Source organism: Entamoeba invadens (assembly GCF_000330505.1).
Source record: "Entamoeba invadens IP1 unplaced genomic scaffold scaff_1105074725179, whole genome shotgun sequence".
Classification (NCBI taxonomy): domain Eukaryota; phylum Evosea; order Mastigamoebida; family Endamoebidae; genus Entamoeba; species Entamoeba invadens.
Window position 1 is genome coordinate 42,573 of NW_004440206.1, and position 15,386 is coordinate 57,958.

Consider the following 15,386-nt stretch of genomic DNA (forward strand, 5'->3'; position numbering starts at 1 on the left):
TATATCGAAGTCAACACTTTTGACTCCAGGCGCCGTAACATTTTTAATTGATGTTACTTCATTAAATGCATTTTTAGCACTTTTTATTATGTTAGTTCCCAAAGTAATAGCACTTAGGCTATTGCAACGACAGAAACAGTAATCCCCAAACACTCTGATGTGTTCCAAATCAATTTCTTTGAGTTTTGTGCAGATGAAAAAGCATTTATCTGGAATTTCATATAAATTACTTGATAAAGTAATTGAAACTAATATAGTGTTGTATTCAAAACACGAAAGACCAAATTTTACTATGTTAGAACAGTCCATTGCAGTCAGTTTAGCACTCGTATTTTTAACTGCTTTGTCTAAAAAAATGTTTGCGTCTTTATAAGAACATCCATAATGTTGACTATCAAATCTAAAAGTTCTTAATGGACATATAACACGTTTACCTTGGTTTAATTTAATGCATTTATGAAGAGGTGTGGGGTAGTGGACATAATATTGTCGATACTTAGAAAGAAATTTATCTTTTTCTGTATAGAGATGAAGAGTCTCGACATTTGGAAAATACTTTTGTGTTATAAATGAGACTGAAATGGGATTAAAATGAAACATCTCTGGTATTTCCTTAAACTTTTTACACACAAAAACCATGTTGATATAATCAAAAATATAACTAAAGTATTTGGAAACGATCAGCATTGAGTAGCGATCAAGTTGAACCACCATTTGTATGTTATAAAGTTAGTTTTTAATTTTAAATTAAAAATCATTGAGGTATTACTTTAATTAAAACACACTCATGTTTTCAATAAATAACAATTATACATCGTCTTTATTAATATTTTACTAAAAAGTGTTATAGTTAAAATGGATGACGGAATGATATTTACTATAACTTAATACACATTTATTGTTAAAATTATTAAAAACATTTATATTGATCAGTTTTTTATTTAATGTTATAAATTAATCATTAATTGAGTAACAAACTAATGTTAAAAAACGTTCGCATTTTATTTTTCGAGAATTCAAAATAACTACAGATGGAGGATAAAGTTGGTGACAAAAAATAAATAACCCGTTTTTCTAAGGAAGTATAAAGTTCAATAGTCGTATTTCTCTTTTAACCCAGGTTTTTTTAATTCCAATAAATGGATGGTAAAGGTAAAGTAGGTGACAACACTCCTATGCTATTTTTTCATTGTTTTCCAAAAAATTGAGGGGAAAAAGACTGTAAATTTAAAAAACACAAAAAGGGCAATAATGCGTTCAAGCTTCTCTGAAAAAAGTGATCTTAATTAAAAAAGAATTTCAATATTAAAAATAAATGATTACCATTAAAACCACGAACCCTCAACCACAAAACTCACTTGAATTAACCAAAGACGATAAAAAGCCAGATAATCTTCCAATCATTGCCATTGTACACTTTAAATTCCAATGAATTTGGTTGATATGTTAGATGGGGAAACAATCTTACAAATTCATTATAACGGGTTTGCTCTTTACATAGTTTTTTTTTCTTTTTTTTCTGAAAAAATCTGATTATTTAGACCTTCGTTGGATCGATCAAGCACAATAAGACCTGTCACTTCTTTGATGTGGCAGACTAATGTCTCATTTATTATATCTTTTTGTTGGGAGTCAAAGTCTGCAATGTTAACGACATTAACGTAGTTGTTGGGGCTGTGAGTTTAATTATTGTTGTTTGATTGGGAAATACCGTTGTCTGGAAAACGGTCTAAAATTATTTGAAAAGTCGAAATACACTTTATATATCAATAAAAAGTGGAAAGTGCTTTCAATATTACGGGAAATTATCCCTTTACTTTGAAATGACGAAATTATTTTCTCATTTGTTTCTTATTGATTGTTTTCTTTTTATTTTTAAAATTTTAATGTCGTGTGTTATTTTTTAGGTTAACGAGTTTTTATACGGTTTTGTTATAGAGCCAAAATCTTTTGTGAATTTTTATTAATTGATAAGAAATAGGCGTTACATTGTGTACAACACTTTATGCAAAAGGATTGAGAGTAAGTGTTGGTTAAATTTACTTATTATAAAATTCTTAATAATATTTTTTGTTTAATAAAACATTATTTTTTGTCACCGACTTTATCCTTGTCACCCATATTTTCCTTTATCTGTACAGTAAAACTTCTCATAAGTAAATTAAACTCGAAAATAGAACCCCTCAATAGTGGTAATGAAATTATTTTTTTTATTTCTTTAGAGTAGGAATGTCGAAACCGTTTCTAAAACGATTTTTTTGTTTATTTCTGAAACGAATAATTTTTTTGTTTTGAAACAGGGTCTATCACGTGACAAAAGTGTTTTTTTCTTTGTTATTTGCCACGTCACCAAAGTGGGCTTGAATTTATGTTCACTTAGTTCTTTTAGATCTAGCGGCGAGCTTAAAGCCGACTTTTGTAATTGAAAAAACTTAGAAATAGATAGTTATTTGAATCAATACTAAGCCAATTAATGGGAAAACAAGCTAATTCAAATTTTAAACATCGGTTTATATTTTATTACTGCTGTGATTGCCATAATTAACACAATAATTGTGACAAATGCAGCACTGTTTTACACATCAACCCGATAGTTACAAATAACATTTTAATAACACAAATAACAATGAAATAACAATCTATTAAATAATTATATTTTTATTATAATATGTATAAAATAAACCTATTCAACTTAAAAATAAACCAAAAAACCAATAACTAATAATTAAAACTGTTATTAAACAACTAATAATAAAAGAGAAATATATATTATCATATTTATATTTAACGTTATTAACTAAATATATATATTTTAAAACTATATTAAATAATAATAATACAAACTCAAAAACTCTAAAATATCTGTTAATTATAAAAAATACTATATAACATATAATATCAATACTATATTTTTAAACTATACAAATCTAAACAATGTATTAATAATTAATTAAATTCTTTAGTACATGATTTATATTTATAACTATAAACTTATAGTTTTAATAATTATATATTTATTATTATTGTGTAATGAACATTTAAATATTAGGATAGCTATGTCTAATAAATCGGGCATTTTATTTAGAAACGTTTATTAATCAAAAGCAGTTATAGGACAAAATATAAATTAGTCTCAATAATAATAATCAACTAAAACTATATATTAAAATATCAATAAAAATAGTTAAAAGACACACATTTTGAAATATAGTTTATTTACCCAAAAATGATAGGTATTAAATACATCATTTATCGGGATCGATAACATTTCAATAACATAAATACAAATACTAGAAGAATAACAATTTGAAAAACAAAATTTCTAAAACATTAACATATTTTTGTAATGACAATTTTCAAAATACCATTTGAATTTCAAAATAGAATTAATATTAAAGACCTTTTAAAAACAACCCAATTATTACAAATCACAACAAATAAAAACCATCCAACGATGACAAATAAATCAAAAGAGGTTCAAAATTAACAATAATAATTGTCAAAACGTGATACACACAACGCAAATTATAACAAAATCAACTTTGCCATGAAACAAAACAAAGTTAACAATCATATTTTTTTCACGCCAAAAAATTAAAAACCTTCGTGAGTAGAATTAATTCAGTCTTTTTTATGATCATTTTTGTATAGATTTGAACTGTTTTGGATTTTTGATTGCAACAAACCGATTTGACAAAAAAAAATACAAAAACATTAATTTATATAATTTGGTTTTTAGTAAAATTTACTAAAATTGAAACTATATATTTTAAAAAAAAATTCTAACACTTTTACTATATTAATTGAAATAAATAAATTATACTATTATAATTATAAACAATTAGAAAATAAACAAATACATTCAAATGATTTAGCTTCGTGATACAAGTTTATATATTCATTGGGTATGGTTGTTATGCCAGCCTGTCTTTTAGGATCGATTCACCCTATTCCAATTAATGTTGTCTAGGAACCTTTCTCCCTTCAGTCCTTAGATATTTTTTTTCCTCTTCTAAGTATTTGCTACTTCCACCAAGATCTGTACTCAAGTCTGTTTCAATAGAAATTACTTCTCTACCTTTATCACTCATGTATTCTTGACACCATGCATTTCCTTACTCCTCATGCGCCTCAGCCTCCACAAAAATACAGTATCACTCTCTCTCATTATAATACCTTCCATTTTCAAGGTTCATCCATTCTGTAAATGAGTTGTTAAACTTTTTTTGAAAATTTACAATTTCAATGGCAAATTTCCTGTCAATATGAATAAATATTTTCAATTGTTCTCCTCATGCAAGACTTGGATACTTTATCTGTATGTTTGGTTCATCCCGCATCGCCAGTCCTGCTTACCAAACTTGGACGAATTGAAGTCTGCATATGCTCATTCCTAATAAATTAGTATATTTTTGAATCTCTCGACTATTTATAGTTTGTTAAATTGTTGAAAAATCAAACCGTCCATCATGTGTAATCATTGTCTTTACCAATCGTCACTACTTCCTCACTTCAACCTTCCCAAGGGAATATTCAGGTGGAACCAGCTACTAGATAGTTCTATTAGTCTTTCGCCCCATACTCATATATTGCAAGTAATTTGCACATTAACACGGCCAAGTCTTTCCACCCAAGTTTTTTCGGCTTCAAACACCACAAGTATAGTTCACCATCTTTCGGGTCCCAACAGTTTAACTCTAGCCTTTTCTAGGTGACTCCTGCTATATGTTTGGTCCTTCGTTTTCGCTTCATATCTGGGTTTTCTTCCCTTCCTATTCGCTCCGATGTTAACCCTCGTGGAGAAACTAAAAATGTTTCTATAAACCACGAGGGTTATATTTCAATTATTAATCTTTGTCAAATATTTTTTACAGATCATCTATTTATATTAAGTTTTTTCGTTGTATATTTGGTTTGTTTCATTTTATATTTTTAAAATGGATTTTTTTCAATGTAAATTAAAATAAATAATTTGGTCAAAAAAAAACAAGAAGCAATTATTGTTTGGATTGTCTATCAACATGAAAAACATTCTTCTCAGAAACACAAAGTTAATTAATAATACACAAAACAAAGATTGTTTTTAACACTTAAAATAAACTCAGTTTTTAATATTCAAATTTCATTTTAGTCTTAATTCTACAAACTATTCAATATAGTTATATAACCATTGTTATTAATTCATTTCCTCTTCAAAAATTAAGTAAAACATGACTGTTTTATCAATAAAAATAATTAATTATTTACAACAAAACAGTGTTATTTTTTAATTTAAAACACTCTTTTTAAGAGAAACAACCCAATTTTATCAAATGCCATCACAAATTAAAGATACTTTAAAATTCCCGTTTGTTAGAATTTCTATGTTTAAATTAAATACAGTTGTGCAAAAAGAATTATCATTTGACAATGAAAACAAACTCATTTTGGATTTTGGAATTTATATTTAGTCCAATAAAGCATCAACAAATTTAATTAATAATCAATTAAAATAAACTATAAAAAACCATCTTTTTGTCTTCCTATTTAAGTTAAAACAACATCAAATTTTCCAATTAATCTTTTTTAAACATCTTTTTCAACTTAATAAACTGGTAAAAGGTTATATTTTTTTAAGTAAAATATATATAATTTCCGTGCCATTTGTTTATTTGTGGAAAAAGATAATTAATTTTATCTTGTTATTACAAAAATACTTTTGTAAATTTATCGACTTAAAAAATTGTATTTTTATTTCCAAATTAAATATTTTTGACCCAAATATGTTTTTTTATTGTTAATATACAACAAAAAACGCATTTCTGAACTACAATTAAATTTATGTTTTTATCAAATTAAAAAATATACAAAATATGTTATATTATAATCCATAATAATACATAATAATATTTTATTATGTATATTATACATAATAATATTTTATTATGTATATTATACATAATAATATAATATATTTTATTCAAATAAAGAAAAAAATGGACATGGGGAAAAAGGATGGGAATATAGGGGAAATAGGTAATTTCTGGGTTAGGGACGTCCTCCCGCTATTAAGAATGTTTTCCTGTGTATAAAATTATCCTTTTTGTTGTGTCTATGGTGTTTTTAAAACTATATAACGAGTTATATTTTTATTATTAATTTACTATTAAAAAATACAATTATTTCCAAAAATACATTTAATAATGGACAAACGCAAAACAACAAGTACTTTTGTTACAAATTAATAGTTAAAAAACTAATTCAAATTTAAATTGGTTTTTTTGGGTCAGTTCGAATAACTTTGTTAAGACAAGTAAATCACATAAGTCGACCTCTTCTATCTTTGATCCCTTTGTGTCGCTCTTCTTTGCACCCCATTGTTGTGCACCAGACATGTTACCAGTTTTATTCTGTCGATATCTGTATGAAGATTGGCTTGATCTTATCCTCAGCTTTTTCTGTTTCTGTGTGTATTCATTATTTGATGCCGATTGGTTCTTGTCGAGCCAGTCGAGTATCTCCTTGATAATTGCTTCAATTGCCGCCTTGTCATCTGGTGAGAGCTTTGCTGCAATTTGTTAGTTGAGTGTGTTTTTCATCGAGTAGCAAAAGTTTTCAAGTCCATTCTTCGCCTCGATACGTTCCTTCATCTTGTCGTCCTCTGCCTTGAGCTTCTCTGCGTCTATAACCATTTTGTTGATTGGTACCTTTGAGAGTCTTCCCTTGTCGTTGGTGATTGTGATCTTGTTCTTCTTTCCTGTTGTCTTGTCTTCAGTTGAGACATTCAAAATCCCATTTGTATCAATGTCAAATGTGACTTCAACTATGGGACTCCACGTGCTCTTGTGAGTGACGTGTAGAAGTCGATGCCTTCATACAACTGGTCGACTTCGATGTTTGCTGTTGTTGCATTTGACTGTGTTCGCTTTGCCCTTTCACATGATGTTCTGAGTCTTCTGACAGCTCGTGCATTGCCTGAAATGTCTTTCTTGTGCTTTCTCTTGAATTTGGCAATGAAGTGGTTGACCATTCTGTTATCAAAGCCTTCGCCAACAAGGTGTGTGTTGCCGTTTGTTGCTTTCACTTCAAAGACGCCATCGTCAATAGCAAGAAGTGAGACATCAAATGTTCCACCACCAAGATCAAAGATCAAGCTGTTCTTTTCTCTCTCCGTCTTCTTGTCAAGTCCATATGCTATTGCTGCTGTTGTTGGCTCATTGATGATTCTGAGCACATTGATGCCTGCAATTGTGCCTGCTTCCTTTGTTGCCTGTTGCTGTGAATCGTTGAAATAGGCTGAACATGTGATGACTGCGTTGTTGACTTTCCCACCAACAAACGCCTCTGCTGTCTCCTTCATCTTCGTCAACACCATCGAACTGATCTCCTCTGGTGTGAACTTCTTAATCTCTCCCTTGTACTCAACCTGAATCAAAGGCTTGTCATTGCCATCGTTGACGACAGTGAATGACTAGTGCTTCATATCCTCTTGAATTGCTGGATCACTAAAGCGTCTTCCAACCAGTCTCTTTGCATCAAAGACTGTATTCTTCACGTTCATCGCAATCTGGTTCTTTGCTGCATCGCCAATAAGCCTCTCGCTGTCCGTGAGGCTTATTTTTAACAAGTCTCCTTCAGTTTCAAACGACTTGTTATAAATCTCTTTTAAATGGGTTATCATTGTAAGACATATTTTTCTCAAAAAGTAAACCTGCTTGATTTGATAAATAAGTTTGATTTTAAATTATAGTTTTCATAATATAATTAAATTTATTATAAATTAGATCTTGAAAATTAAATTATAATTATTTAGTATATTATATAATTAACAATAGTTATTGTATAGTTAAATACCCATAATATTAAATTATGTAAACTGTTTTTCAAAAGTCGGTACTGTCATATTTTTAGAATTTTCTAAAGTCCCGTTTTTTATTTTCGTTTTTTCCTAAAAAAACAAAAAACAAAAAATCGAAAGTACCGACTTTATTTTGAAAAAAATACCAATCCCGTTCAATTATTTTCGTACATATTCGGGAAAATATCGGAATATTAGCCATCTTTTTCCAAAAAACCCGATCCCGTTATTTGATTTGACCATAACTCGATACTTCGCAACATATACACAGCATTGTTGACCTAAAAGCACAACAATTAACGTTTAAGTGAATTGGGATGGTGTTGTTTGTGTCGAGTTGTAACTGATAATTACTTTCGTTAAAAAAATATTTTCAATTAAAAACAAACATGTGGTTATCTTCTCTGAATAAAAAATAATGAAATAAAGAGTTCAAAAAACACCAAAAAATAATTACAGCAAATGTTTGATAATTTTGACAGGCATAAGTCAAAATTGTCAAAGGGCAACACTAGAAAAATAATACAAAATAACAATATTGTTTTGTTATTGGATATTTTAAAAAAGATGTTCTCACTGAAATGCTCAAAAAGAATGTCGACTTTATAAAACCCAACAAAGATAAATTATCAAATCATTTTGTTATTTTTATTGTTTTTGTGACAACACTACTAAGCATACTAATCTTCGAACTAAGCTTTTGTTTTGTGAATATTTCATTAATTATTAAAATGTTTGATAATGAAAAAATTTGACATTAAGTTTATTTGCTTTTGTACTAAAATGCACTTTTGGGATAATTCGTGTGTTTTTATGAAACAAAAATCCCGTTATTTTAAATTTTATATGGAATTTTTTAATGCTTAAAAATTCTTCAAGTAAAAAAATATTTTTTGAAGACCGTTTTTCTATTTTTTACTTGGAAAAAATAAGCGAATTTATTACAAAAAACGATTCCCAAAAATAATAAACAAAATAAATGCAAAAAATCGGGACACCTCAGTACCGACTTTTGAAAAACAGTTTATATATCTATTAATTTATAGTATAATTTTATTTAAATTAGAGGGTGAGGTTTAGAAAAAGGATGTCGGTTGATTCCTTAATCATTCCAATAGCCCTCCTTCCTGCCCGTTCACGGTGATGGGTGGGTCGTTTTATACTTTTATTCGATATTGTTGAAAATGAATTTTATAAGAGTAAAACCCATTCCCGAAATATTACGGGTTTTAAGACTGTTTTATCAATAAAAAACAACCTGAAATATTAGAGTTTTTTTAACTGTTTTATATATAAAAATATTCATTTAAACAAATCGAAATCAAAATTGGTAATTAGTTTTTCAGAGCATCCCCAACATCCATGTAAGCAACTTTCTTTTCAACTCTCATGTTTGCTCTATCAAGTTGTCCAATTTTATTAAAAGATCTTTCAACTGGGCAAGTGGTTGGACTCTTAGCATTCATCTTTTTCACAAGATTGAATAAACATGGGAATTGATTTTTTTCTTCTTGACTCATCAAAGCAAACAAGGTGTTCAAAGTTAGTTTTTTAATGGGCAACTTTTTAAGAAATCTTCTGCTTCTTTTTTGAATAAAGCCCTTATGTGCTTTCTGTGTTGAATGGCGTTTGCTCTCTTTTCTTTAACAATTTCACTACTGCTGCAATCTTCAGCGAAATCTGTTGCTTCTGTTTGATCCGTACTTGTTAATCTCACTTGTTTAACAAGAGTACTTATCGCCTCAGTAGCATCAGCCCTTTCTTCCCTTTCCAACCTGTTTGCAATTTCTTCGACTTTTTCAATGTTGACACAGTACCAATCTCGAAACTTTTGAACTTCCGCTTTTAGTTCTTGGTCATCACTTTCCTCGAATGATTTTGCATCAAAGTTGTTGTAAATTTTGATATTTATTACCAATTCTTTTCCTTTGAGTTTTCTTTGTAATTTCCCGAAATTTGCCATATTCGTTCCTTTGACCTGGTTTTCCTTCAACAATCCAGCATCGAAAAGGTCTTCTTTGGTCATTTTTCTTGAAGGAATTGCAAACCTCAAAATCATCGCGTCACTCAACTTAACGAGCAGGTGAATTGAATATTTTTCCAAAATGAATTTTTCGTTGTCGTCAAGATCTTCAGTGTATTTCATTTTTTCTAAATAATCGGTTAACACTACCTTACGTCTGAGCTCGAAGATATTCGAAATTGAATCTTCAACACGTTGATAGGCCACGGGGTATAGTAAATTGGCGGTCTGTAGACAATCGTTAATTATCTTCACCTTACTGAGCACTATTTGAGTGAAGAACATACATGCAACAAACAATTTGCAGTTGACATTACACTCACCCATAATGTTGCGAGGTCCAAAAGGCTTTTGGTATTGTTCTCTTTCACTGTAAAATTCTTGAAGTGAAGGCAGATTCTCAAACATGTTATCAAGAATCAATACTGTTTGGAGCCACCTTGTTTCGGATCGTTGAACCAATTTGAGAACTGCACCTTTGATATGATTTTTGGCACAGAATTGATCCCATGCTGTTCTTATTGTCTGAACAGTTAATCCGTCCAAGAAACTTTCAATAGCCAGCCCCCATTGCGATTCAAAACACTTTTCAGTTGCTTTATTTGTTCTATGTGAAAAGCAGTAGTTTGAATCAAATCCGTTCAGCCCGTCTCTCTCTTTTATTTTAGCCAGGAGTTTACCAGAGAGCCCACCATTTCGTATTAGAACATAAGCTCCATCAAAACAAGCACCAATGCATTTGATGAAATCAGCATCCATCAATTCCAATATTTTCATTATCCAACTGAGCCACCCCGCAGCATCTGTTTTGCCGTCATAGTTTTCGATTTTGACTCTCTTTTCAACAAATGATCCATCTGAAAACACGAATCTTACAAAGAGAGAAAAGTACTCAACCCCACTATACATTGCTGAATCGGCCATTAATGTATAATAGTCACAGTGCTTAAAGATGAGTTGTAAGTCATATCTGGATTTTTTCGAAATCAACTCAAATCTCCGTTGCATAGTTGAAGAACTGAGAGCGGTGTTAACAACTTTTTTAGGAACATTGGACATGAGCAAAATTATGGATATCAATTTTGACATGGTATCAATTTGATTATTTGTCAACCCACACGCTCCCATCATCAATGCAGCCATCATCGTTATAAAGCTGCCTCTTTCATTTCCAGCATCATTTGTTGTTGAAAAACTGTCAATATTTTTACCAAGTCGCCTTTGTACTTCTTTGTTGGTTTCTTGTGCGATGTACTCGGCGGAGTATTTATTCTCTGGTCTGAGGAGCTCTTTAATGTGTTTCATTTTTTTTTCCAATTGTTCGATCTCAAACACAGTAAATTTTATTTCTTCTTTGGTCGAATTGTTAGTATTCTGAGATTCGTTCTCGGTAGCCTGGCTATAATCAACATGTGTCCCATTTCTTGTTTGTATTGTTGGAGGAGTCGGAATACAATTTGTAATAGCAGGAGTTTTTAATAAAGTTCCAGAGTCCACAATACCAGTTGAATTTTTTGAAACAACATCTTCACATTTAATAATAGGAACATCAAAACTTTTACTAATATTGTCGAGTGCTTCTTGTGTTGACTCGCTGTGTAAAACAGAAATATTCATTTGGAAATTTTGATAATTGATGAGTGGAAAAACACAAACAGTTTCTTCCAATCCTTTCAATAAATATTTCTTGACGTCCTCAAATGTAGTGTAACTTGTTTGTCTCAATTGTGACTAAAGTTCATTCCTCACTTTCAATAAATCGGCACCTCTATAAATATTTGGCGAGAGGTCCATTTCATTATCAGTCAAACCACTTGACTTATTTTATTTTCTTCGACAAGCTGACTATTGAGCGCAATCAAATTAAATTTGTCGAAATTCTCATCAAAAAATTTAAAATTGTTAATACTTTTAAATTTGTTTGTTTCTTCGGGTTTTGCTTCCAAAGAGTGTTTCACGTATTTACGTCTATTAAACATTTTTCCACAGAAAATACAAAAATGGAAATCTCTTAGACGATTTTCAGGAAGTTGCGTTTTCAATTCAAAGGTAAAGTAATTGCGGAACTCTTCAAAACGTTTGTTGATATTTGAGTCTTGCATATGTTTGTTATTTTTAAGATAATGAAGACAATAAAAAACAAAAAGTTATACTTTTAATATAATTATAGTATTGGTTTTAACAATTGTATTAATTTTTATTATTTAATTTGATTGTGTTTTCATTAAAAATTATATATTATAAATATAATAATATTATATAAAATACAAATATAAACTGTTTTTCAAAAGTCGGTACTGAGGTGTCCCGATTTTTTGCATTTATTTTGTTTATTATTTTTGGGAATCGTTTTTTGTAATAAATTCGCTTATTTTTTCCAAGTAAAAAATAGAAAAACGGTCTTCAAAAAATATTTTTTTACTTGAAGAATTTTTAAGCATTAAAAAATTCCATATAAAATTTAAAATAACGGGATTTTTGTTTCATAAAAACACACGAATTATCCCAAAAGTGCATTTTAGTACAAAAGCAAATAAACTTAATGTCAAATTTTTTCATTATCAAACATTTTAATAATTAATGAAATATTCACAAAACAAAAGCTTAGTTCGAAGATTAGTATGCTTAGTAGTGTTGTCACAAAAACAATAAAAATAACAAAATGATTTGATAATTTATCTTTGTTGGGTTTTATAAAGTCGACATTCTTTTTGAGCATTTCAGTGAGAACATCTTTTTTAAAATATCCAATAACAAAACAATATTGTTATTTTGTATTATTTTTCTAGTGTTGCCCTTTGACAATTTTGACTTATGCCTGTCAAAATTATCAAACATTTGCTGTAATTATTTTTTGGTGTTTTTTGAACTCTTTATTTCATTATTTTTTATTCAGAGAAGATAACCACATGTTTGTTTTTAATTGAAAATATTTTTTTAACGAAAGTAATTATCAGTTACAACTCGACACAAACAACACCATCCCAATTCACTTAAACGTTAATTGTTGTGCTTTTAGGTCAACAATGCTGTGTATATGTTGCGAAGTATCGAGTTATGGTCAAATCAAATAACGGGATCGGGTTTTTTGGAAAAAGATGGCTAATATTCCGATATTTTCCCGAATATGTACGAAAATAATTGAACGGGATTGGTATTTTTTTCAAAATAAAGTCGGTACTTTCGATTTTTTGTTTTTTGTTTTTTTAGGAAAAAACGAAAATAAAAAACGGGACTTTAGAAAATTCTAAAAATATGACAGTACCGACTTTTGAAAAACAGTTTAGTTCTTACTTATTTCTTAAATTTTATCAATACAATAATATTTTTTTGATTTAATTGTTTAGATTTTTCGGGAAATATCCTAAATTTGTTCATTTTTTTGTTTTATTATATCATTGTTTTTGTGGATTAAATAATGTGCTTGAAATTGCGAATGTTTTCAATTTTATAATCGAAAAATTAAAATGTGTTTAATTTAATTTTTCGGGAAAAACACCCAAAAAATATGTTTAATTTGATTGTATATTTTCGGGATAAATTATGGTTATTTTTGTCTTTTTTAAAATTCAATTATTTTTTGATCAAATCGATCAAAAATCCAATTTTTTGTCATTTTTACCCCAAAATCCTTAACTTAAAACTTAAGTGCATTTTTGGACACTCTGCAAGAAACCCACAATTTGAGAAAAACCCACAACCATTTCCTTTTTTCTTATTTGAAAAGCTGTTGAATGAAAATAATCAGTCTCAGTTTTTTGGTTAATTAAGAATGTTCTTATAATTAAAATACAATATAAAAACAACATAAATAAACCTTAAATAACAAATATAAATTATTAGGAAATTAATAATTAATATATAATATTTTGATATTTATAATGAAGTGATTAATAAGCTTTTGAACATATTTTAGGTTTAATTTTAATTTCATTTATTAAATGTTTAGATTAAAAAAATAAAATATAAGGTTCAGTTCCTAATACATATTTCAAACAATTAATTACTGATTAGTTTAATATAGTATCTTAACTATAAATTGTTATTCAGTTCATTAACCATAAAAATACTAATAAGTAATCAATAATTTATATCCACTTTATACCCATTTCTAATAGTTAATAAATTGTATTTTTCATCCACTTAAACATAAAAAACAAACAAACATAAGTCGCGCGTAATTTGCATTGTCTAATAGTTAACTTATATGCACTGTGTTTAAATAAATAAATAAAATTGCCAAACAATAATGAAGATCCGCAAAAACTCAACACAAACAAATCTCTGTTGTTTGTGTTAAGTTTGAATATTAGAACTGGTTTTTCTAATTTTAAGTTTTATAAAAAGTTTTTTGAGAAAAAATAATGGTGGATATAAAACCCATTTAATTTTTCAACAACTTAAGTCATTTTACTGGTTTATATTAATATAATTATAATAATATGTATAGTTTGTTGGTGGTGTTTTTATGAATATTTTTATTAAAACTATTTAATTTAAGTTAAATAATTTTTTAATTTGTCAAAAAACAAATATTAGAAATATAATAAATTTTTATTATAATTGATAATGGTTGATATTATAAAAAACATATTTTGTAACTTGTTTGTTTAATGTTACAGTATGATATATAGCAGTGATACATTATAGTACTGTTGATGTACATTCGTTTGCATATCAAAATTTTTGTTTTTATTTACACTTAATAAAAAAGATATGTGTCAAAAAGATAAATCTTGACTTTTTTATTGGTTTTGAACTCATTAAAATAGTTATATTATATATATTATAAATATATACACACAACCGAGTTTCAATATAGCATTTTTACCAAAACGTAATAAATTTTGAGTCGTGAGTATTATTGATATAAAAGAAAATATTTTGATCAAAAAATAAACATTTGTCTGAAAAAGCAAATTTCTGAATATTTTTACTATACATTACTAAATTATAGAATTTGTCTTGTTAATATTTAAACTATTTTTAGAAAATGGGTTTTGATAAACTATTACAAGTTAAAAAATATAGTTTAAATAATTAAACTAAATATATAGTATATTTTTTTTGAATAAACACAAATTTGAAACACTGTTATAATACACTGAAAGTACGTAAAATCCGGGCAATTTTTGTTCTTTGATAGTTCATTTTGAATCAAATTCGAATCATTTTTTATTTTTGAATAAAAAACACTAAAAAGAAAGAAAAAAACTATAATAACCCGACTTTTTTAAGTGTTCTAAAAGTAAAAAACAATAATTTGGTTAAAAAAAGAAAAAAGAAAATGGGTGCTTGTTTTTTTACAAGTGTGGGTTTTTCGCCTCACTTTAATTATTTTTTAAACATAATTTTAAGTAGTTGTGTTATTAATTATTTTCGTTTATTTTGAAACAATTTTAAAGTTATTATTTATAAAAATTGTTTTAAATTTTTTTTGATGTTATAAATAAAACTTATTCAAATAATAAAATTATAAAAAACATTTTTTATTCAGTATTGTTATTAGAATTTAGTTTAATTTTT

At 27.9% G+C, this 15,386-nt stretch overlaps 3 protein-coding genes across 3 annotated transcripts; all 3 read right to left on the reverse strand.

The window, feature by feature from the left end:
* Positions 1-15: 15 nt before the first annotated feature.
* On the reverse strand, positions 16-714 carry EIN_478910 (leucine rich repeat containing protein BspA family protein; the record flags this gene model as incomplete). Its single annotated transcript, XM_004255312.1, has 1 exon — positions 16-714. A coding segment is annotated over one exon (699 nt), but the record flags the coding sequence as incomplete, so codon positions are not given.
* A 6,088-nt stretch (positions 715-6,802) lies between these two features.
* Positions 6,803-7,660, reverse strand: EIN_478920 (heat shock protein, putative; the record flags this gene model as incomplete). The annotated part of the gene is made up of 2 exons (XM_004255313.1): positions 6,803-7,450; positions 7,502-7,660. 2 exons carry the CDS (start codon positions 7,658-7,660, stop codon positions 6,803-6,805), a joined length of 807 nt encoding a protein of 268 aa, XP_004255361.1.
* A 1,720-nt stretch (positions 7,661-9,380) lies between these two features.
* Positions 9,381-11,165, reverse strand: EIN_478930 (hypothetical protein; the record flags this gene model as incomplete). The annotated part of the gene is made up of 1 exon (XM_004255314.1): positions 9,381-11,165. One exon carries the CDS (start codon positions 11,163-11,165, stop codon positions 9,381-9,383), a length of 1,785 nt encoding a protein of 594 aa, XP_004255362.1.
* Between the last annotated feature and the right edge of the window lie 4,221 nt (positions 11,166-15,386).